At 46.7% G+C, this 24,767-nt stretch overlaps 1 protein-coding gene across 2 annotated transcripts in view; it reads right to left on the bottom strand.

The window, feature by feature from the left end:
* Window positions 1-24,767, bottom strand: part of LOC311246692 (WD repeat-containing protein 26-like) — a 56,281-nt gene that overhangs the window by 9,650 nt on the left and 21,864 nt on the right. For both annotated transcript variants that reach the window (XR_014620813.1, XM_084336899.1), the window contains exons 7-12: window positions 17,859-18,015; window positions 16,654-16,792; window positions 15,766-15,906; window positions 9,721-9,840; window positions 4,492-4,637; window positions 2,696-2,774 (exon numbers count right to left, since the gene is read on the bottom strand). Coding sequence is in view for 1 of the 2 variants with exons in the window: in XM_084336899.1 (XP_084193025.1) it covers window positions 2,696-2,774; window positions 4,492-4,637; window positions 9,721-9,840; window positions 15,766-15,906; window positions 16,654-16,792; window positions 17,859-18,015 (782 nt within the window). In the remaining variant the exon portion in view is untranslated. The remainder of the gene's footprint in view (window positions 1-2,695; window positions 2,775-4,491; window positions 4,638-9,720; window positions 9,841-15,765; window positions 15,907-16,653; window positions 16,793-17,858; window positions 18,016-24,767) is intronic.

Raw genomic sequence — 24,767 nt, 5'->3', positions numbered from 1 at the left:
CACCTTCTAGAACCTTATGATACACCTTCTAGAACCTTAAGATACACAGTACACCTTCTAGAACCTTACGATACACAGTACACCTTCTAGAACATTATGATACACAGTACACCTTCTAGAACCTTACGATAAACAGTACACCTTCTAGAACCTTACGATACACAGTACACCTTCTAGAACCTTATGATACACCTTCTAGAACCTTACGATACACAGTACACCTTCTAGAACCTTACGATACACAGTACACCTTCTAGAACCTTATGATACACCTTCTAGAACCTTAAGATACACAGTACACCTTCTAGAACCTTACGATACACAGTACACCTTCTAGAACCTTACGATACACAGTACACCTTCTAGAACCTTACGATACACAGTACACCTTCTAGAACCTTACGATACACAGTACACCTTCTAGAACCTTACGATACACAGTACACCTTCTAGAACCTTACGATACACAGTACACCTTCTAGAACCCTACGGACACAGTACACCTTCTAGAACCTTATGATACACAGTACACCTTCTAGAACATTACGATACACAGTACACCTTCTAGAACCTTACAATACACAGTACACCTTCTAGAACCTTACGATACACAGTGCACCTTCTAGAACCTTACGATACACAGTACACCTTCTAGAACCTTACGATACACAGTACACCTTCTAGAACCTTACGATACACAGTGCACCTTCTAGAACCTTACGATACACAGTGCACCTTCTAGAACCTTACGATACACAGTACACCTTCTAGAACCTTACGATACACAGTGCACCTTCTAGAACCTTACGATACACAGTGCACCTTCTAGAACCTTACGATACACAGTGCACCTTCTAGAACCTTACGATACACAGTACACCTTCTAGAACATTACGATACACAGTACACCTTCTAGAACCTTACGATACACAGTACACCTTCTAGAACCTTACGATACACAGTGCACCTTCTAGAACCTTACGATACACAGTGCACCTTATAAACCCCTATCCATGATACAGTACACCTCATAAAACATACCCATAATACACCTTATCAAACCCTATGATACACCTTGTAAAAAATCTATTATACATAATACACAGTAGATCTACACTATGATACAGCTCTATGATATACAGTAGATCTACACAATGATACAGCTCTATGATACAGCTCTATGATATACAGTAGATCTACACAATGATACAGCTCTATGATACAGCTCTATGATATACAGTAGATCTACACAATGATACAGCTCTATGATATACAGTAGATCTACACTATGATACAGCTCTTATACAGCTCTATGATACAGCTCTTATAAAGCTCTGTGATACAGCTCTTATACAGCTCTTATACAGCTCTATGATACAGCTCTTATAAAGCTCTGTGATACACAGTAGATCTACACAATGGGCCTCATTCACAAAGCGATATAAGAACAGATTTCCTCTTATTTTGTTCTTAACTATTTTTTCTTATTTTGTTCTTACCTGGGATTCAGCAATGCTTTCTTATTTTTGCTTTTCTCTCAGGCAAGACCAAATTCTAAGAGTGGTCGAGAGCACCCTTACCCAAATAAGAAACTCTTACCCAAATAAGAAACTCTTACCCAGATAAGAAACTCTTACCCAGATAAGAAACTCTTACCCAAATAAGAAACTCTTACCCAGAAAAAAAGCCTACCATTGGTCAATTGCCCCAAATATGACTTAAAAAACCCCAGAAAGTTTCAATAATAATAATAATAATTAGTATAACTTATTGTGTGCGTTCTGCTTCTGAAATGGATTATATATTGCTGTTAGAACAGTTAGATGCTCTGGCCGCCCACATAGAACGCATGGTTGGCTCTTGACAAGCGGGCAGTCGTTCAGTATTGTAGTATAAGTCTTTATTTGTCATCAGATTAACACACACACACATGCGATGGGTGACCCACAGGAACACATATGCACTGAGTCGTGAGACATGTGTGTGTGTGTGTGTGTGTGTGTGTCATTTTGAGATCAGTCGCAAATCGCTTCCCGTTGAATGGATCAGATGGCGAACCTCGGCTGTTTTGCACACGCCTCATTCGCCTCATGAGAAGCTGGCGAGGCGTGTCTGTATGCAAATGAATTGAGCGAGAGCGCGCATTTGAGTTTAAGAATGAGTGGGCTTCATCATTCAACACACCTGGGTAAGAACAGATTTGGACGTTAAGAACGGGTTGCTGAATGCAGCGGTGACCTTTCTTATTTTTCTCTTAAAGGAACACTCCAACATTTTGGGAACTCTGGTAAATGTATGACCCACTTCCAGTGATGAAGCTAAGCTAGGCTAACGGTCCAGGCATTCCCTAAGCCTAATGCATGCAGAGAGACAAAAAAGGTATGCATCTTCTTGTCTAACTCCAGGGAAGATGTTAAATAAGCTAATTTCCCAAAATGTTGGAGTGTTCCTTTAACAGACGGTTAAGAAAAAATATAAGAAACATAATAAGAGAGTATTGGTAAATGAGGCCCATCGATACAGCTTGTATAAAGCTCTATGGTACACAATAGATCTACATTATGATACAGCTCTTATAAAGCCATATCCATGACTGACTGTTAGACAGGTTCCATTACTAGCGGTGTAATGTAATGGAAAATAACACAACATCCCACACAGACAGAAGGACAGAAACACAGACGGAGCAGCTGACCTGAGTAGCAACGTTGAGCAGAGCCAACCTTCCGTTCTTTGATACGGTGAACGACATGATGGGATGGTCCTCCTGGACTCTGAAACACAAAACACTCTGGAAATTACGTTCAGAAAGAAAATACTACAACAAAGGGTCAATATTTATAAATATTTTGCTTCGTTTGTTAAAGGAACAGTCCAACATTTTGGGAAAACACACTTATCTGCCATCTCCCCCAGCGTCAGACGAGAAGATTGATATCAGTTTAACCTGTGTGTCCAGTAGCCCCAGAGAGGCCCAGGAGCATGCTAGCCTAGCTTAGCACAAGGACTGGAACCAGTAGGGAGCAGCTAGCCTAGCTTAGCACAAGGACTGGAACCAGTAGGGAGCAGCTAGCCTAGCTTAGCACAAGGACTGGAACCAGTAGGGAGCAGCTAGCCTAGCTTAGCACAAGGACTAGAAGTGGTAGGGAGCAGCTAGCCTAGCTTAGCACAAGGACTGGAACCAGTAGGGAGCAGCTAGCCTAGCTTAGCACAAGGACTAGAAGTGGTAGGGAGCAGCTAGCCTAGCTGTCAAAAGTGAAAAAATAGAACTTCCAACAACTCCAAAACTGACTCGCAGAGATGAAACTGAATCTCAATCTTCTCGTCCGACTCAATGGCAAATAAATGTATTCCCCAAAAAGTTGGGAGTTTTTGAGGCAATATAGAAAAGGAAGATTACTTTAAAATGACTGTATTGTCAGTTTATATAAGGTAATTGAAATGCATATTTGAGCACCTCCCCTTAAACATGCATCTCTTTAAAGCCCGTCTGGGTTCCAGGCGGTCCTCGTGGGACCGGCTCGTCTTCAACCCCCCTGTCTAGAACGTGGACGTCAGACAACGCTCACAGGGCTTTCAAAGCAGAGTAGGGCTGACCTTCCATTTTTTTTTGGAATTCGAAGCTTCGGGGCCGAGATTCGATTTTAATTCGAAGCTTCGAAATAAATTAATTTGTATATATATATATATATATTTTTTTTTTAATGTTGTGGGACTTGTACAGCACTTTGTTCAACTTTGTCAGTGCTGTAAAGTTTAAACCTTTTTAAATCTTAGACAAACAAAACACTTTGCTTTCATGAAATATTGTAAGCCATCATTTGAGGCTTTATAAAAGCAGCACAATGAACACAAATCTGTCAGTGCAGAGTCCGACCTCATCTTAAATAACAAACAGCATTGCTTGTTGTAGTTAACAAAGAGAGGCAGGGTTGATTTTTCAAAACAAATAATAATAATAATTCATAATCCTTTTTTTTTAAATAATCGAATTTTATTTTCATATTCGAATCCCATGCCCATCGAACGAAGCTTCGAAGTATTTAAGACAGCCCTAAAGCAGAGTGTGACCTGTATCCAAATAGAGGCCTCACGCGGATGTTTAACCCTTTCACTGCCACACGACAGAAGGTTTGCGGAGCTAATGATGCTAATGATGGAGCATCGCCGTCGGTTGTGTGATAGTAAAGGGCTAACCTTCTGTATTGTCACAGTGAAAGGGTTAACCGGCTGTCGTGTGGCAGTGAAAGGGTTAATAAAGCAGAGTGTGACCTGTATCCAGACAGAGGCCTCGCCCGGATGTTTAATAAAGGGCGGCTTGCGGTGGTTTGGGGTTCAGTGCCTTGCCCAAGGGCATCATGCCAGAGATGTTGGGCAGAGCCACCAGGTCACCGCTGGAATAAAACCCTCCCTTTGGTGCCGGGGATCGAACCGGCGCAATTTGAGTTACTGGTTGACCATGTTGATCTCGTCCTGCCGCCGCTTGCTTACATGTTCCTGTCCGTCAGGTCCTCGAAGTTGTAACCACGGATCCTCTGGTGGGTGTCGGAGGCCAGGACGGTGCGCGTGTCGCCCAGACACCAGAGGCACTGGACCCGCACCCCCTCCCAGGAGTCCAGCAGGTTCCCGTCCAGGTCCTGCAGAGCGGGGCGACAAGCGGTCAACCCCTCGTCCCACTACTGGGTCCGTTATGTCGCCTTCACACGGCCAACCTTTTTATTCATCTATTTTTTTAAACATAACAAGAAAGTCAAGCAAGAGCAAAGAAGGTTGCAGTGACCTTTTCTAAGATGCTAAGGATTCTGTGAAAAGTTTGACAGTTGGTCAAACTACACCTCACATGAGAAATAGTTCCTATACTCGTCATTTGAAAACCACAACATTAGCTCCAAAAACAATAAAACAAGCCATATATAAAGTCTGGCACCAAGCGGAGCATAAAATGCTGGTATTCTGACGTGATGACCATTCCTTCTTTTATAGTTTCCTTGGCGTCAACCCAGAAGCAGTGTTTCCCCGAGAATGGAAATGTTTAGTTTTTGTGCACAAAGCATGTTCTGTCTGTCTGCAGGTTTCTATGTGTCTGTCTGTCTGCAGGTTTCTATGTGTCTGTCTGTCTGCAGGTTTCTATGTGTCTGTCTGCAGGTTTCTATGTGTCTGTCTGTCTGCAGGTTTCTATGTGTGTCTGTCTGCAGGTTTCTATGTGTCTGTCTGCAGGTTTCTATGTGTCTGTCTGCAGGTTTCTATGTGTCTGTCTGCAGGTTTCTATGTGTCTGTCTGTCTGCAGGTTTCTATGTGTCTGTCTGTCTGCAGGTGTCTATGTGTCTGTCTGTCTGCAGGTTTCTACGTGTCTGTCTGCAGGTGTCAATGTGTCTGTCTGTCTGCAGGTTTCTATGTGTCTGTCTGCAGGTCTATATGTGTCTGTCTGTCTGCAGGTGTCTATGTGTCTGTCTGCAGGTTTCTATGTGTCTGTCTGCAGGTTTCTATGTGTCTGTCTGTCTGCAGGTTTCTATGTGTCTGTCTGTCTGCAGGTTTCTATGTGTCTGTCTGTCTGCAGGTTTATACTGTATGTGTCTGTCTGTCTGCAGGTTTCTATGTGTCTGTCTGCAGGTTTCTATGTGTCTGTCTGTCTGCAGGTTTCTATGTGTCTGTCTGCAGGTTTCTATGTGTCTGTCTGCAGGTTTCTATGTGTCTGTCTGTCTGCAGGTTTCTATGTGTCTGTCTGTCTGCAGGTTTCTATGTGTCTGTCTGTCTGCAGGTGCCTATGTGTCTGTCTGTCTGCAGGTTTCTATGTGTCTGTCTGTCTGCAGGTGTCTATGTGTCTGTCTGTCTGCAGGTTTCTATGGGTCTGTCTGCAGGTTTCTATGTGTCTGTCTGCAGGTTTCTATGTGTCTGTCTGTCTGCAGGTTTCTATGTGTCTGTCTGTCTGCAGGTTTCTATGTGTCTGTCTGTCTGCAGGTGTCTATGTGTCTGTCTGCAGGTTTCTATGTGTCTGTCTGCAGGTTTCTATGTGTCTGTCTGTCTGCAGGTTTCTATGTGTCTGTCTGTCTGCAGGTGTCTATGTGTCTGTCTGTCTGCAGGTTTCTACGTGTCTGTCTGCAGGTGTCTATGTGTCTGTCTGTCTGCAGGTTTCTATGTGTCTGTCTGCAGGTTTCTATGTGTCTGTCTGCAGGTGTCTATGTGTCTGTCTGTCTGCAGGTTTCTATGTGTCTGTCTGCAGGTGTCTATGTGTCTGTCTGTCTGCAGGTTTCTATGTGTCTGTCTGTCTGTCTGCAGGTGTCTATGTGTCTGTCTGCAGGTTTCTATGTGTCTGTCTGCAGGTTTCTATGTGTCTGTCTGTCTGCAGGTGTCTATGTGTCTGTCTGCAGGTTTCTATGTGTCTGTCTGTCTGCAGGTTTCTATGTGTCTGTCTGCAGGTGTCTATGTGTCTGTCTGTCTGCAGGTTTCTATGTGTCTGTCTGCAGGTGTCTATGTGTCTGTCTGTCTGCAGGTGTCTATGTGTATGTCTGCAGGTTTCTATGTGTCTGTCTGTCTGCAGGTGTCTATGTGTCTGTCTGCAGGTTTCTATGTGTCTGTCTGCAGGTTTCTATGTGTCTGTCTGTCTGCAGGTGTCTATGTGTCTGTCTGCAGGTTTCTATGTGTCTGTCTGCAGGTTTCTATGTGTCTGTCTGTCTGCAGGTGTCTATGTGTCTGCCGGCTCTCTAAGTTCATACAGTACATATTTGTGCACAGTAATGCGCAGGGAAATGTCTGTCTAGTTTACATTCATTCTTCCACCAGTTATTCATAACTGCCGAATCTCTGTGCATGTGGAATACTCATATCTATGGGAACACTGTCACGTTATCAGGTGAGCGCGACGTTTCTCTTTTATATGTTCTACTGTGTGAATTTACCTGGATTTGAAGCGTTCATACTAGAGCAAAATATAAAGACAGTACAAATCAGTTTATGATGGCAACTTTTCCATGAAGGCAGGACTCATTGACAAGACACTACAGGGCTGTTTACTGGGGGAGAGAGTGATATTTCACTACAGGGCTGTTTACTGGGGGAGAGAGTGATATTTCAGCAGTACAGGGCTGTTTATCTTCTCTCTGGAAGATAATCTCACACTGGTAGAACTGGCCTCTCTCTCTGGAAGATACTCACACACTGGTAGAACTGGCCTCTCTCTGGAAGATACTGACACACTGGTAGAACTGGCCTCTCTCTCTGGAAGATACTCACACACTGGTAGAACTGGCCTCTCTCTCTGGAAGATACTCTCACTGGTAGAACTGGCCTCTCTGGAAGATACTCACACGCTGGTATAACTGGCCTCTCTCTGGAAGATACTCACACACTGGTAGAACTGGCCTCTCTCTCTGGAAGATACTCTCACACTGGTAGAACTGGCCTCTCTCTCTGGAAGATACTCACACACTGGTAGAACTGGCCTCTCTCTCTGGAAGATACTCACACACTGGTAGAACTGGCCTCTCTGGAAGATACTCTCTCACTGGTAGAACTGGCCTCTCTCTCTGGAAGATACTCTCACACTGGTAGAACTGGCCTCTCTCTCTGGAAGATACTCACACACTGATAGAACTGGCCTCTCTCTCTGGAAGATACTCTCTCACTGGTAGAACTGGCCTCTCTCTTTGGAAGATACTCACACACTGGTAGAACTGGCCTCTCTCTCTGGAAGATACTCTCACACTGGTAGAACTGGCCTCTCTCTCTGGAAGATACTGACACACTGGTAGAACTGGCCTCTCTCTCTGGAAGATACTCTCACACTGGTAGAACTGGCCTCTCTCTCTGGAAGATACTGACACACTGGTAGAACTGGCCTCTCTCTGGAAGATACTCTCTCACTGGTAGAACTGGCCTCTCTGGAAGATACTCTCACACTGGTAGAACTGGCCTCTCTCTCTGGAAGATACTCTCACACTGGTAGAACTGGCCTCTCTCTCTGGAAGATACTCACACACTGGTAGAACTGGCCTCTCTCTCTGGAAGATACTCACACACTGGTAGAACTGGCCTCTCTCTCTGGAAGATACTCACACACTGGTAGAACTGGCCTCTCTCTCTGGAAGATACTCACACACTGGTAGAACTGGCCTCTCTCTGGAAGATACTGACACACTGGTAGAACTGGCCTCTCTCTCTCTGGAAGATACTGACACACTGGTAGAACTGGCCTCTCTCTCTGGAAGATACTGACACACTGGTAGAACTGGCCTCTCTCTGGAAGATACTCACACACTGGTAGAACTGGCCTCTCTCTCTGGAAGATACTCTCTCACTGGTAGAACTGGCCTCTCTCTCTGGAAGATACTGACACACTGGTAGAACTGGCCTCTCTCTCTGGAAGATAATCTCACACTGGTAGAACTGGCCTCTCTCTCTGGAAGATACTCTCACACTGGTAGAACTGGCCTCTCTCTCTGGAAGATACTCACACACTGGTAGAACTGGCCTCTCTCTCTGGAAGATACTCTCTCACTGGTAGAACTGGCCTCTCTCTCTGGAAGATACTCTCACACTGGTAGAACTGGCCTCTCTCTCTGGAAGATACTGACACACTGGTAGAACTGGCCTCTCTCTCTGGAAGATACTCACACACTGGTAGAACTGGCCTCTCTCTCTGGAAGATACTGACACACTGGTAAAACTGGCCTCTCTCTCTGGAAGATAATCTCACACTGGTAGAACTGGCCTCTCTCTCTGGAAGATACTCACACACTGGTAGAACTGGCCTCTCTCTCTGGAAGATACTCTCACACTGGTAGAACTGGCCTCTCTCTCTGGAAGATACTCACACACTGGTAGAACTGGCCTCTCTCTCTGGAAGATACTCACACACTGGTAGAACTGGCCTCTCTCTCTGGAAGATACTCACACACTGGTAGAACTGGCCTCTCTCTCTGGAAGATACTCACACACTGGTAGAACTGGCCTCTCTCTGGAAGATACTGACACACTGGTAGAACTGGCCTCTCTCTCTGGAAGATACTGACACACTGGTAGAACTGGCCTCTCTCTCTGGAAGATACTGACACACTGGTAGAACTGGCCTCTCTCTGGAAGATACTCACACACTGGTAGAACTGGCCTCTCTCTCTGGAAGATACTCTCTCACTGGTAGAACTGGCCTCTCTCTCTGGAAGATACTGACACACTGGTAGAACTGGCCTCTCTCTCTGGAAGATAATCTCACACTGGTAGAACTGGCCTCTCTCTCTGGAAGATACTCTCACACTGGTAGAACTGGCCTCTCTCTCTGGAAGATACTCACACACTGGTAGAACTGGCCTCTCTCTCTGGAAGATACTCTCTCACTGGTAGAACTGGCCTCTCTCTGGAAGATACTCACACTGGTAGAACTGGCCTCTCTCTCTGGAAGATACTCTCACACTGGTAGAACTGGCCTCTCTCTCTGGAAGATACTCTCACACTGGTAGAACTGGCCTCTCTCTGGAAGATACTCTCTCACTGGTAGAACTGGCCTCTCTCTCTGGAAGATACTCACACACTGGTAGAACTGGCCTCTCTCTCTGGAAGATACTCTCACACTGGTAGAACTGGCCTCTCTCTCTGGAAGATACTCACACACTGGTAGAACTGGCCTCTCTCTCTGGAAGATACTCTCACACTGGTAGAACTGGCCTCTCTCTCTGGAAGATACTCACACACTGGTAGAACTGGCCTCTCTCTCTGGAAGATACTCACACACTGGTAGAACTGGCCTCTCTGGCCGCCCGTGACGAAGCGCTTGCCGTCTGGGTTCCAGGCGACGCTGGTCAGACTGTCCTCGTGGGACTGGCTCATCTTCGTCTTCAACTCTCCTGTCTAGAATGTGGACATCAAACAACGCTTACAGGGCTTTCAAAGCAGAGTTACAGGTTGAAAAAACCCTCAGCTCGGAAATAGGCAAAATCTGCATATGGCTCGCTGATAACAAACTATCATTACACATGGGCAAAACAGAGTCCATTCTCTTCGGTTCAAATAACAAACTCAGCAAGACAGACGGCTTCTCAGTTACAGTTGGTGACGATATGGTCACAAGGAAAGATGAAATTACCTACCTGGGCTCCATCCTAGAGGCTAATCTTTCCTGTGACAAAATGGCATCCAATGTAATAAAAAAAGTCAGGCGGGTTTCAGGCGAGCAACCCGCACGAATATGCGCATGCTGCACAAAACACGTCATATCTCACGTTCCAGAAAAGGAGACAGGATTATTATGAAAGGGGACGAATTTTAGCATGGGATAGCGCACGAACGAAGGCATGTAGAAACAAACGTTTTTTCCCCTGTTGGAGTATAAATAGTGCCCGTCAAATGAGCTGTAGTATTGTCTCCATAGCTATAATATAGAATATACGATGGGTCTGCTCTGCAAACATCGTGAACATTTTCAAAAAATCTGGCTCCAGGGAGTAAAGATGGAAAAACAGCATGACAGTTAAGGGGTTAATACGCACTGTGATCTATTTGTGACGTGAAATAAATCTTGGGCTCAAGAGGTTAAAGTACCACGAACCAAACCCATAAAGTACCACGAACCAAACCCATAAAGTACCACGAACCAAACCCATAAAGTACCACAAACCAAACCCATAAAGTACCACGATACCAAACCCTTAAAAGTACCATAATATCCAAACCATAACAGGTGAGCCCCACTTCCTTCTTATCCATGATGTCGCCTGAAGTCCTCTCTCAGCACAATCCATGCTATTCTTCACACTGGACACCCAGCTCCTTCTTAGAGAGCCACAGAACTCATGTTAATGGGGCCACTGTACTGGACACCCAGCTCCTTCTTAGAGAGCCACAGAACTCATGTTAATGGGGCCACTGTACTGGACACCCAGCTCCTTCTTAGAGAGCCACAGAACTCATGTTAATGGGGCCACTGTACTGGACACCCAGCTCCTTCTTAGAGAGCCACAGAACTCATGTTAATGGGGCCACTGTACTGGACACCCAGCTCCTTCTTAGAGAGCCACAGAACTCATGTTAATGGGGCCACTGTACTGGACACCCAGCTCCTTCTTAGAGAGCCACAGAACTCATGTTAATGGGGCCACTGTACTGGACACCCAGCTCCTTCTTAGAGAGCCACAGAACTCATGTTAATGGGGCCACTGTACTGGACACCCAGCTCCTTCTTAGAGAGCCACAGAACTCATGTTAATGGGGCCACTGTACTGGACACCCAGCTCCTTCTTAGAGAGCCACAGAACTCATGTTAATGGGGCCACTGTACTGGACACCCAGCTCCTTCTTAGAGAGCCACAGAACTCATGTTAATGGGGCCACTGTACTGGACACCCAGCTCCTTCTTAGAGAGCCACAGAACTCATGTTAATGGGGCCACTGTACTGGACACCCAGCTCCTTCTTAGAGAGCCACAGAACTCATGTTAATGGGGCCACTGTACTGGACACCCAGCTCCTTCTTAGAGAGCCACAGAACTCATGTTAATGGGGCCACTGTAAAAAGCACTTAAACATACTCAACTTCTTTGCTTCCTCTTTGCATCACTGTGGAGCAGGTTTCAGTGTTTAGTTCAGGGCTTGTAGAGTGTGGCCCCATTACTTTACACAGGGATTAAAGAGCCAAGTGTGGCCCCATTACTTTACACAGGGATTAAAGAGCCAAGTGTGGCCCCATTACTTTACACAGGGATTAAAGAGCCAAGTGTGGCCCCATTACTTTACACAGGGATTAAAGAGCCATGTGTGGCCCCATTACTTTACACAGGGATTAAAGAGCCACGTGTGGCCCCATTACTTTACACAGGGATTAAAGAGCCACGTGTGGCCCCATTACTTTACACAGGGATTAAAGAGCCACGTGTGGCCCCATTACGTTACACAGGGATTAAAGAGCCAAGTGTGGCCCCATTACTTTACACAGGGATTAAAGAGCCACGTGTGGCCCCATTACTTTACACAGGGATTAAAGAGCTACATGTGGCCCCATTACTTTACACAGGGATTAAAGAGCCACGTGTGGCCCCATTACTTTACACAGGGATTAAAGAGCCACGTGTGGCCCCATTACGTTACACAGGGATTAAAGAGCCACGTGTGGCCCCATTACTTTACACAGGGATTAAAGAGCCAAGTGTGGCCCCATTACTTTACACAGGGATTAAAGAGCCACGTGTGGCCCCATTACTTTACACAGGGATTAAAGAGCCACGTGTGGCCCCATTACTTTACACAGGGATTAAAGAGCCACGTGTGGCCCCATTACTTTACACAGGGATTAAAGAGCCACGTGCGGCCCCATTACGTTACACAGGGATTAAAGAGCCACGTGTGGCCCCATTACTTTACACAGGGATTAAAGAGCCACGTGTGGCCCCATTACTTTACACGGGGATTAAAGAGCCACGTGTGGCCCCATTACTTTACACAGGAATTAAAGAGCTAAGTGTGGCCCCATTACTTTACACAGGGATTAAAGAGCCACGTGTGGCCCCATTACTTTACACAGGGATTAAAGAGCCACGTGTGGCCCCATTACTTTACACAGGGATTAAAGAGCCAAGTGTGGCCCCATTACTTTACACAGGGATTAAAGAGCCACGTGTGGCCCCATTACTTTACACAGGGATTAAAGAGCCAAGTGTGGCCCCATTACTTTACACAGGGATTAAAGAGCCAAGTGTGGCCCCATTACTTTACACAGGGATTAAAGAGCCACGTGTGGCCCCATTACTTTACACAGGGATTAAAGAGCTAAGTGTGGCCCCATTACTTTACACAGGGATTAAAGAGCCAAGTGTGGCCCCATTACTTTACACAGGGATTAAAGAGCCACGTGTGGCCCCATTACGTTACACAGGGATTAAAGAGCCACGTGTGGCCCCATTACTTTACACAGGGATTAAAGAGCCACGTGTGGCCCCATTACTTTACACAGGGATTAAAGAGCCACGTGTGGCCCCATTACTTTACACAGGAATTAAAGAGCCACGTGCGGCCCCATTACTTTACACAGGGATTAAAGAGCCACGTGTGGCCCCATTACTTTACACAGGGATTAAAGAGCTACGTGTGGCCACATTACTTTACACAGGGATTAAAGAGCCAAGTGTGGCCCCATTACTTTACACAGGGATTAAAGAGCCACGTGTGGCCCCATTACTTTACACAGGGATTAAAGAGCCACGTGTGGCCCCATTACGTTACACAGGGATTAAAGAGCCAAGTGTGGCCCCATTACTTTACACAGGGATTAAAGAGCCAAGTGTGGCCCCATTACTTTACACAGGGATTAAAGAGCCAAGTGTGGCCCCATTACTTTACACAGGGATTAAAGAGCCACGTGTGGCCCCATTACTTTACACAGGGATTAAAGCAAAAACAAATCTCCTGACTGAACCTTTTTTTCAGGCCAAGTCATATTCTTATTTTAACCTCCACTGTATTTTTTTTTGTATAGCGTTTTAAGGGAGCCTACTTGTAGAGCCTACTGTCCTGACTGTGACTATAGACCCTACTGTTGTGGTTGTTGTGCCAGGCAGGGAGGCTGTGTGCTGGAGAGCGTGAATGCAAGTCTTGTGGCTAGCTTCTGATTGATGGCGAGCAAGCACCCTTTTCCCATTACGTTGAACCATGAACTAAACGGCTTGTTATCATACAAACAAGGGACTAAACACGTTTCGCAATTATGCCACAACAATGTGGAACGCCCTACCCACAGCCATAAAAAAATTTGAATCCTATTCCCTACCCACATTCAAAACCACTCTCAAAGAGCACCTACGGGAGGCTGCAATTCGAAACTGGCCACAGTAAAATGTCCAATGGACAGTCTCCTCCCCACCGTATGTATATATTTTTTACCACCCACCCACCCCCTCCTAATGTACAGTCTCCTCCTCATCATATGTATATATTTACTGTTAGGATCTCTGGGTAACAGTACTGTATATTTGCATATCGTATATGTGACAAATGTAACAGTACTATATACCTGTATCTGTATGTCATGTATGTCCCTATGTCATAAATGTCATAATGTCATGTATGTTGTGTATGTCATAAATGTAACTATGAATTCAAAATGGGGGATTGATTGATTGACATTTTTATTAACAGATTGCAGAATGGGTACAATACAGTACAGCTCAATACACACAATTGTTAAGGGGATGCAGACCAGAGAAAGACTTTCGTCTTGTTTACATCAGGGTCCCCCATTTTCAATTCATCATAATATGAATTGAAAATGGGGGACCCTGATGTAAACAAGACAAATGTATTTCTCTGGTCTGCATCCCCAATTGTGTGTATTGAGCCGTACTGTATTGTACCCATTCTGCAATCTGTTGATAACGTTTTCATTCATTCATTCATTTAAGTTTCCCCGCTCATATGGGCTCCGATGAGTATCAGAGGTAGATCAACGTGTGAGAAATAAGTTTTGTTTGGGTTTTGTCCGCTAAAGTAGGCCTAATGCAGGATTTGTGCACGTGTTTTCTGACATAGCCTAATGATGTGAATGCGTTTCTGCTACTGGATTTCTTGCTACCAGATCCAGAGAGATACACCTGTGTGATGTTGCTACGGAGTTAAGCTAATAAAGGATACTCACAACCACAGCAGAGGACTCACGTATTTGTACTGTGAAGTAACACGACAATGACAAATGTGTCGTTTCTGTTTTTCTTTTTGACATGGTTGCGGCACACGGAACAAGTTAACAACTCACCACTACAGCACCCAGTAGCCTAGCCAGTCTCGTGAAACACCGCTATCTTCAAACTTCCATTCCTCTCGAAACTTTCTTTTGTTGGTCCCGCTCATCCTTTTCGTCTGAGAAAGCCGCGGTGGGTTTTCTTTTTAGTGGCGGGCTTACTCCTTCCATTAAACGCTATTAAGCTAACATTAGCTAATCGGTATAGCAGGCGTGTGTAACGTTACAGTGCAAGCAGGTACATAAGCAGGTGGTGGATGTGACGTCGGTAAACAAGGAGAGATTGACGCGCGAGGCTGCAAAAAAGGCGACAGTCGTAAGACCAAAACACACCGCAGTTTTAATTATTTTACATGACTACCGTATTTTGTTACCCGCCATGTGGCGGACAGACCTCTCAGACCTCGCAAATGTCACTCGCCAAACCTAAAACCTGCCCGCCATTGGCGCTTGGCGGCTGCTTATGTTGTTCCGTCTACAAATCATATTATACCAGGTAGCCAATTGACGGAAAATCCGTCACGACTCCGAATCAAATTGACGGAAATCCGTCTCAAGACGGAGCGCTTTAATCCCCGTTTACATTAGTTTTGTGGCTAAACCAGCCAGATATACAGGTATCCAGTATGAAGAACAGCATGGATTGTGCTGAGAAAAGGACTCCAATGACCAATAACACCATTGGTGGATAGGGAATAGTACTAGGGGTTTAAAGTGGTCCCTTTAAAGTGGTCTTACCTGTAGGACTAGGGGTTTAAAGTGGTCCCTTTAAAGTGGTCTCACCTGTAGGACTAGGGGTCTAAAGTGGTCCCTTTAAAGTGGTCTTACCTGTAGGACTAGGGGTCTAAAGTGGTCCCTTTAAAGTGGTCTTACCTGTAGGACTAGGGGTCTAAAGCGGTCCCTTTAAAGTGGTCTCACCTGTAGGACTAGGGGTCTAAAGTGGTCCCTTTAAAGTGGTCTTACCTGTAGGACTAGGGGTCTAAAGCGGTCCCTTTAAAGTGGTCTTACCTGTAGGACTAGGGGTCTAAAGCGGTCCCTTTAAAGTGGTCTCACCTGTACGTTCCAGAGCCACAGCTCGGAGCAGTCATCAGGCCCACAGGCGATCAGAGAGCTGTCGTCGGGGCTCCAGGCCAGGTAGGACACACCGTAGGCGTGACCCTCCAGGGTCTTCAGCAGCTTCAACTGGTGGGTTTCCTGTCAAGCAACAGCAAAACCATGTGATTCAGCCAATCAGGTCTCATACTTACTTTAGCTTAATTTATCAACAAATAAATACAATACAATGCTCTCAATGCTCTTCAATTTCTTTCTTATTTCTTTTGTATTTTATTAATAGAATTATGCCAATTATGTAGTTTCTTGTTCATGTTGAAGAGTTATTAGGCTCAAGAGCTTCTCCAGGATCACAATATCACAGATATGTGTTGGTCTTCAGTAAGTGCTAGATTTATAAAGTGCCCATTCTGAGACCCCGTCTACATGGATATGGATATTTTTGAAAACCTAGTATTTTCTCAGTGTTTTCCCCACATCATCCCACCAACAACATGAACATGGTGCTTTAGGTCACTGGAAAACTGAGCTTTTGGATAAAAGGCCTTCCAGGGTGGAGATTGTTCAAGACAAACTGATTATGTGTTATTCACGTGGACGAAGTCAAACAGAGCTTTGGAGAACGCCGACATCATGACCTCAACTTGCGCATGGCAACTGTTAGTTTCTATGTATTGAGGATGGACCAGGATATACTGGTTTGTATACGCGTGTCCAGTACCATTAGGTTCAATTACATCCAATTAGAGCCCGACTGATACTGGATGTTCTGGGTCCGATGCCGATATTAGGGAGTAAAATATTCAGATAGATATTGTCTTTGGGAAGATTCTCTCTCTTTGGGAACAACATCTCATCAGACGGAGAGAGTAGGCCGTAGCTGCTTACCGTGTCGACGTGCCATATGATGACCGTGGTGTCTTTCGAACCCGTAGCCAGTTTGGTTCCATCGTTGGAGAACTTGCAGAACCAGACCTCGTTGCAGTGTTCGGTGAGGATCTGCTGGGTGTAGCAGGGGAACTGTTTCCTGCCGATCACAACACTGACGCGTCAAGAGGAAGGGAGGGCTCGTCGTGGTGGGTGCTTCTACACACTGGATTCCTACACATTTGTGCTGATCAAAGTCTATGACTTTTCCATGACTATTCCTTGAAGTATATTGAAATGTCCATGATCAGTATTTGACATGCGTCGGGTGTTGTTACTAGGTACTACCATCATCTGGGACTAATTACACCTAGACAGTATTAATGTTCAAGGTTCAAGGTTATTTCCCCCTTGTAGCCAGGGTTCACATGGAGACAGAATACTACACATCACATCATAAATTACAAAATAAAACAAGCTAATGGAAATTTGTATTACAGGTGAAGGTGAAGGTAACCGTGCCCATCCCTAGGTGAAGGTAACCGTGCCCATCCCTAGGTGAAGATAACCGTGCCCATCCCTAGGTGAAGGTAACCGTGCCCATCCCCAGGTGAAGATAACCGTGCCCATCCCTAGGTGAAGGTAACGTGCCCATCCCTAGGTGAAGATAACGTGCCCATCCCTAGGTGAAGATAACCGTGCCCATCCCTAGGTGAAGATAACCGTGCCCATCCCCTAGGTGAAGATAACCGTGCCCATCCCTAGGTGAAGATAACCGTGCCCATCCCCTAGGTGAAGATAACCGTGCCCATCCCTAGGTGAAGGTAACCGTGCCCATCCCTAGGTGAAGGTAACCGTGCCCATCCCCTAGGTGAAGGTAACCGTGCCCATCCCTAGGTGAAGGTAACCGTGCCCATCCCTAGGTGAAGATAACCGTGCCCATCCCCCAGGTGAAGGTAACCGTGCCCATCCCCCAGGTGAAGGTAACCGTGCCCATCCCTAGGTGAAGGTAACCGTGCCCATCCCTAGGTGAAGATAACCGTGCCCATCCCTAGGTGAAGGTAACCGTGCCCATCCCTAGGTGAAGGTAACCGTGCCCATCCCTAGGTGAAGGTAACCGTGCCCATCCCTAGGTGAAGATAACCGTGCCCATCCCTAGGTGAAGATAACGTGCCCATCCCTAGGTGAAGGTAACCGTGCCCATCCCTAGGTGAAGGAGTGTGTACCTGCTGCAGGCGTGGTCCAGCAGCAGGGACACGGAGTCCAGGCCCTGGTCCAGCTTGGTGTTGTGGTACAGACAGCGCTCCCTCTGGAGCTCCACCGCCTGGCGCAGCAGCGTCTGCAGCCTGTGGGGGGGCAGCATCACGGAGGGGGGCAGGTAGGCTGGAGACACGACCACAGAGAGGATCATCATTACAGGGACCGCAGCCATGCACTAGCTTAACCATTCCACTGCCACACGACAGCCGGTTAACCCTTTCACTGTGACAATACATGAAGGTTAGCCCTTTACTAATCACACAACCGACGGCGATGCTCCATCATTAGCATCATTAGCTCCGCGGATCCGCGGAGCTAATGATGCTAATGATGGAGCATCGCCGTCGGTTGTGTGATTAGTAAAGGGTTAACCTTCTGTCGTGTGGCAGTGAAAGGGTTAACGAAAGGCACACTAGCAATAAGTGGAAGAGAGGAACCTTTTTTTTTGGGAAATGTGTGCCCTCATTAGGGATGGGTACCGAATTTGGTTCTTTTGAGGTACCGAACCGAAACACGTCGGTACTACCGAGTATCGATTCAAGTGAGATACCGGGGAGATTTTTTTTTTTTTTAACCTTTCTTTTCATGTCAACGTTCACACGCACAATATATGCTTACCTAGGATTTGACTTGATTCAACAACAAAGCAGTTGGAGCAATGACAAGCCGAAAACGGTCGAAATTGTAGTTATTTGAAGTTAGGATATTTTTTTTCACGACTGAAGTAGGTAAATAAAAAAAGTTTAGACTAAAGTACCGAAAAAAGGTACCGTTGGGTACCGGTATCGATTCACAGGTACCGGTACCGTATCGGTTCAAATGTGAAAAGGTACCCATCCCTAGCCCTCATCCGCATGCCAAATACCTCTTTTGCAACCGGTTATTTTTTTTTTCATATTCTATTTATTTTGGGGGCTTTCTGTATTTTTCCATCCATCCCAATTTTTTGTCGTTATGCCAATTCCCGTCCCGGTCGTTGAGCGCATTGCCCCACTGTCGGCCTGGGGAGGGTGTAGAACTACCACACGCCTCCTCCGATACATGTGGAGTCAGCCAGCCGCTTCTTCTTTTCACCCGACAGCGAGGACTCTCACTGGGGGAACATAACGCGTGCGGAGGTTCACGCTATTTCCCCCGATCCCCTCCCTGCTGTGCAGGCGCCCCGACCGACCTGTAGGAGTCGCTGTTTACAACGACCAGAACACACACCCCACGGCTTCCCACCCGCTAACACTGCCACTTGTGTTAGTAGGGACGACTGACCAAGCCGGAGGCACCGCTGACAGCTGGATTCGATCCCAGAGTCTCTGCGGTGGTAGGCGAGTGCTTAGTCCACTGCGCTACCCAAGCAACCGGTTATTTAACGTTACGGTAGTTTTATTGATATATCAAAGGTTATCTGGGTCAGAGCTTTGCTAGCTAAGACAACTAAAGGAAAGGTTGAGGTATGCCAGCCCTCGTGGACAGAAGAGCAGGGCTTTGTTTCATACGGACCGTGCTGCTGTGGACTTTATGTCTTGGACATGTTGTTGAAACGCCAAACAAGTGTTGAGACCAAACGAGTATGGCAGCATTCTTCTAGTGCTCATATACAATGGACCTCGTTCATTAACCCTTCACTGCCACACTACAGAAGGTTAACCCTTTACTATCACACTACCGACGGTTACTCAGGCCCAGTGGCTCAGGAGGTAGAGTGGTCGTCTGGTAATCTGAAGGTTCTAGGTTTGGTTCCGGCTCCTCCCGGCAGCATGTCAAAGTGACCTTGAGCAAGACACTTGACGACCGTCAAATGACTCTGCCGACTTAAATGCATATAAACAACTAAGGAACTCATGTACAACAAAAACAAGAAATGCTAAATCTAACTACTATAAAGACTGCTTAGTCAAATATTTGAACAACCCTAAACAGTTCTGGAAAATAATAAATAGCATAACTACCAAATCCACTAAAAGCCCTCCTACTCATATTAAAATTAATAATGAGTGATCCATCCTTGATCGCGAGCGAATTCAACCACCATTTTAGCTTGGTTTGTGCCCAACACCCCACTGATTCCACTAACTCTGAGACTCCATTGTATAATTCCAGATGTGAAAGCTCCTTTACCTTTAAAAGAAAAATGTGCCCTATTGATGTTCAGAGGGTTATGATGAATCTAGCACGGGTAGTGGTCCCAATGGTCACTTTTAATCACCATTTTGTTTACAAACAAACACACAGGAACGTGATACGGCATTACCAGTACGGTGCATAGACTTTTTTCACAGATAATAATTAATTTATTTTGTATAGCGCTTTTCAAGGACCCAAATAAAGTGCAAAACAGGACAAAACAGTGATACAACAAGACAAGACAGTAAAGTGCAATGGCTAATGATATATTGTGCAAAATGGCAGCCCTAGCAGCTCGCCATAGAGGGGTGGATCAGGGGGACACCTGACTCATTTACTAGGTGAGCTGCTGAGGGGAAGAAACTGAGTCTGTGGCAGCCTGCCGTGGGGGAGCATGGTGAAAATCATTGATCCGTTTTTCTCCATTTAAGAAATCCAACCTATTTCAGTTGTGCAGTATATGTGCAGGGCTTTTGGTATTGGATCAAATCGTCCCTAATGACTGTTACCAATACTGGGGCATCTCCGGTTATACCGTAATCTTAGGTCGCTTTCACACAGGGGCTGTTTGGTCCGGACTTTCGGACCAGAATTTGATAGTCCGGTTTTTCGGGTTTGTGTGAATGCGTGTCGAACTCGGTTCGCGGACCAAACAGGCGAACTCTGGTCCGGCTGAAAACGTAGGTCTCGGTTCGGCTTCAGCGGACCAAACGCGAACCAAATATAGGAAGTGATTATTATTACCACTGCTCGCAGCATTCATTCACTGCAAAACAAGCACACTGCATCTATCTCTCTATCTATCTATCTATCTATCTATCTATCTATATATCTGTGCATCTTGGGAAGAAGGAAGAAAAAACGCGGCTTATTATATTATTAATAAAACAGCTACTTGTGGGCTCTCATAAAAACACTGTGGTCTACAAGTTGTTTAGCGAGAGGATGGTGGTAATGTGCTTCAATAGAACAATGGATCAATGCCATGTCAAAACTCGCTCCGCTGATCTGGAGGGCTCGCAGACAGTCCACACACAGACACACACACACACACGCGCGCGCGCACACACGGGCTCGCGCCACACACACATTTCCACTGTCCAATAGCCGAGCGCCCTTTTCGACCGCGTGACATTGTTCAGAAGGTCTTGGTCCGCCTCACAGATTGCTATGTGGACGCAGGCGAACCAAATGAAGAATGCAACAATGTTGCAACTTCACCCCCAGAACCGCACAGAGTCCACCAAAACTATATGTGAAAGCGACCTCATATTTACAGATCAACTTAAGGTGCATAGATGACATTCAGCCACTAGATGCTGCACTAGAGCACCAGCATGTCATTTATCCAATCAGGTGCATTCTACGTGGGGGAATGGGAAGTAGGGAGGGGCTACATGTAAACATGTAAACAACATACATTTTGGACCTGCAAACATTTCTTAACCCTTTTTCACTGCCACATGACAGCATGTTAACCCTTTCACTACCACACTACAGAAGGTTAACCCTTTACTATCACACTTCAAACCGTCTGTAGTGTGATAGTAAAGGGTTAACCTTCTGTCGTGTGGCAGTGAAAGGGTTAAATGATAAATTAATTATTTAATCAATATAATTTTTGGGGGGGGAGCAATAATTTTATCCCACACCTTTCTAAAAGCTCTGTGGATGTATTCTTTACATGTTTTATTGTATCATTATTAACAGTTTGAGTGCCAGCCATTACCATTGGAAACCCCGTTGAATGCCAGCACCCACTTCAATGATATCGTTGTGAACGTACGGTTATGTATATAACCATAGTTATATGAGTATAGTGACGCTCTGCGTCATACTGGAATACTCTTCCATATCAGTATTAGCACTGAATACATTTTCACATGCACCTTTACACACCTCATCTGTCTGGCCACACCCCCATCCGCTCCTCTACATAAGCAGGGGTGTGGCCATACTAACAGCTCCTTCCCAAGTCTTTCACCACAAAGGCAAGACCACGGGGTCCTCAGTGAATCCGACGCAGAGCGTCACTATGCTCATAACTATGGTTATATACATAACCGTACGTTATATATCGTATAGCTCCGCTCTGCGAGAGCTCGACAAATGTACCCGCTGAGGCCCCCCACAACCATCAGAACCGGGGAGGACCCGAGCCCCCGGACCCCCCTAGCGGAGGACGGGAGAGTATCGTATCCGACTGTGCAAAGAGGAGTTTAGCAACTCGCACAGGGTGAGCAGACCGTGGGACTTACCCACGACTACACAAACGTGCAACCCACATGCCACTAGGGAACGAAGGAAAGGAACAAACCCCCGTTACAACCCCTAATATCACGGGGTCAAGAGCAAAAGCCCAACCCCATGGCAAGGCCGTAGCAGCGGAGTGCGAAGGAAGACCCAGACCCAGGAAGGGACTGGACCCCCCCGGAAAAGGGGGCCTGGAGAGGCCAACGACGCCGCAGCATCAAGACCCCACCAGGCACCAGGCGGTCACTAGTGACACCACCCCCCACATCGCCAGCGTATTCGGACAGGGCCCATCCAAGAGCAGGCCCTTCCCCCCTACAACACGCCGCCCGAAGCACTCAAGAGGCTACACCCACAGCGGGACCAGGCAGCGTACCGGGGAGACGACCCCCAAAAGAGGTCGATCCCTCAATCCAGGCAACAGGCCACTCGACCTGAGCCTGGAGCACTGCGGACTAGACAGGCGCCAAAGGGGTCTGCTGAAACAGCACCCCGGCGGAAGGGGCGTATGCTGGCATGCTGTGCATGTCGCAGCCTCCAAAAAAAAAAACTCGACTCTCTAGAGGGGCAGAGGCAGAGAAGGCTGACATGATGGCAGGCGTCATGAAAGGTGAGGGGGCACACTCACAGGTAGACGGGGCCAAACCCGGCCTACCCCGAGAGTTGACTCCGCTACCAACACACCAGGGAACCAACCACCCCCTTGGTTCTAACATGAGGCGGTTGTTCCTATAACCCCCCAAGAAAAAACTCCAAAACACAACTGCGGGTATACACTGGCTATACCGCAGTACAAGTGTTTCAGTTTTCAAGAAGGGGTTAACCCAGGCCAACGAAAACAATTTCGAACCCGGGCCCGGCGGACCAGGACGTACACAGGGATGCCAGAGGAGTTCTACAAGAACCACCTCAACAGCCACCTCCCAGCCCTGCCTAAGCAGGAGAAGAGAAGGGCGAAAAATAATGGAGAAGGACCAGGCTCCCTCAGCGCAGCGCAAGGTACAACACAATATGGACCAAGCAACAGTGAGGGGTAACACGTAGTAACCACAAACATCGACCCGGCATTTTTCCCCCCGAAAAAAGCACAAGTCCCTCAGGGTACCAGAACAGCAGATCTGCGCCCCGGCGGACAACGGGTTAACTGACCTGGTCCGGTGCGGCCAGAATCAGTCCCGTGCCCTAATCACGCCGCCATCCCCAGTCCCAGGAGGGGGGTAGGTACGCGTGTCGATCCAAAACATTATAGAGGGCGCCACCCAGACGGTCCCCTTCGTACCGCACTCAGTGGCCCACCCCAAGGGCGTGAGACCCCTCTACCAATGCTTTGATCTATTCTGTTAACATCCCCCAGATATGAACGAGAATTCATCGAGACAAGCCTAGTACACTGGCGCTCGGAAGAGACAAACTCCATCCCAGTTGCCCCATAAAAACGCAGTTTCAATGATGAGCAACCAAGGCGCGCAAGCCCATGCATGGTTCCTATCAGAAGCACCCAGGGCCAGCACTATGTACACGTCGAGACACAAAACATATCAATGGACATTCTAACAAGAACCCAGATACCGTCCTCCAAGTCGCCTGGGAGAACGACAAGAAGCCGCTTTTTTCACAGAAAAAAATACGGACATGGGTCCCATACGACGCGGCTGAAGGAAAACAACACCCCGTCAACCATGCTCCATAAAAGAGGGGACGGGGAGCGACGTACCCTATGACGGGGGGAATCCCATGACTCAACCGACCATTACAGGCGAGGAGTCAGGGAATTCCCTAAACAATACCCTGTCAACCTGCTCCATAAAGGAGGGGACGAGGAACCCCCAGAGAGACTTCCCACGTGAGCAATAAATTGAAAAGCTTATGTAACATTGAGCCACGTGACCAAAGGCTCAAGATACATATATACCGAGCGTAGCAGAACACTTGAGTTCCTATGCACCGCAACACCAACTTGACAATAACAGAACCACACATGGGGCCTGTAAAGAACTCACGGAAGTCGGCAACCAATAGAAACGCGCCAAGTGACGTATTCTATGGCGGGCGGAATCCCATGACTCAACCGACCATTACTGATTGGCCACGACGCCCACGTGACCCTGCGCTAGCACGCCCCCTTATCCACGCCTGCCGCTACGCCGCGCCAAGCTCCTCTGTGTGTTGCAGCGCGTGGCAGAGCGCCTCAATTTATATGCATGGAAGTATTGACTACGCCGTGACGAATCATTAAAAAAATATACCGTTAACTGGAATATGTTGTTTCTTTACACATATGTTAGATTATGTAATTGGTTTGTCATGACAAACCAATAAAATCGGAAATCGCTACTTTACATCAGGGTGAACGCTGTTGGTAACACCACCCACTTCAATGACAGAGCTCTTGACTCCGAGTGGCGTTGCGCGTGATGCGCGACAATATTATAAAATACAATATTATAAAGCACTTAGCAGCACTTAGCACTTTAAACTTACCAGAACTTTAGCACGCGGAGGCG

The sequence above is a fragment of the Notolepis coatsorum genome, assembly GCF_963971535.1.
Source record: "Notolepis coatsorum genome assembly, chromosome: 19".
Classification (NCBI taxonomy): domain Eukaryota; kingdom Metazoa; phylum Chordata; class Actinopteri; order Aulopiformes; family Paralepididae; genus Notolepis; species Notolepis coatsorum.
The sequence above is the reverse complement of the archived record's forward strand: the minus strand, read 5'-3'. Positions and strand labels throughout refer to the sequence as shown.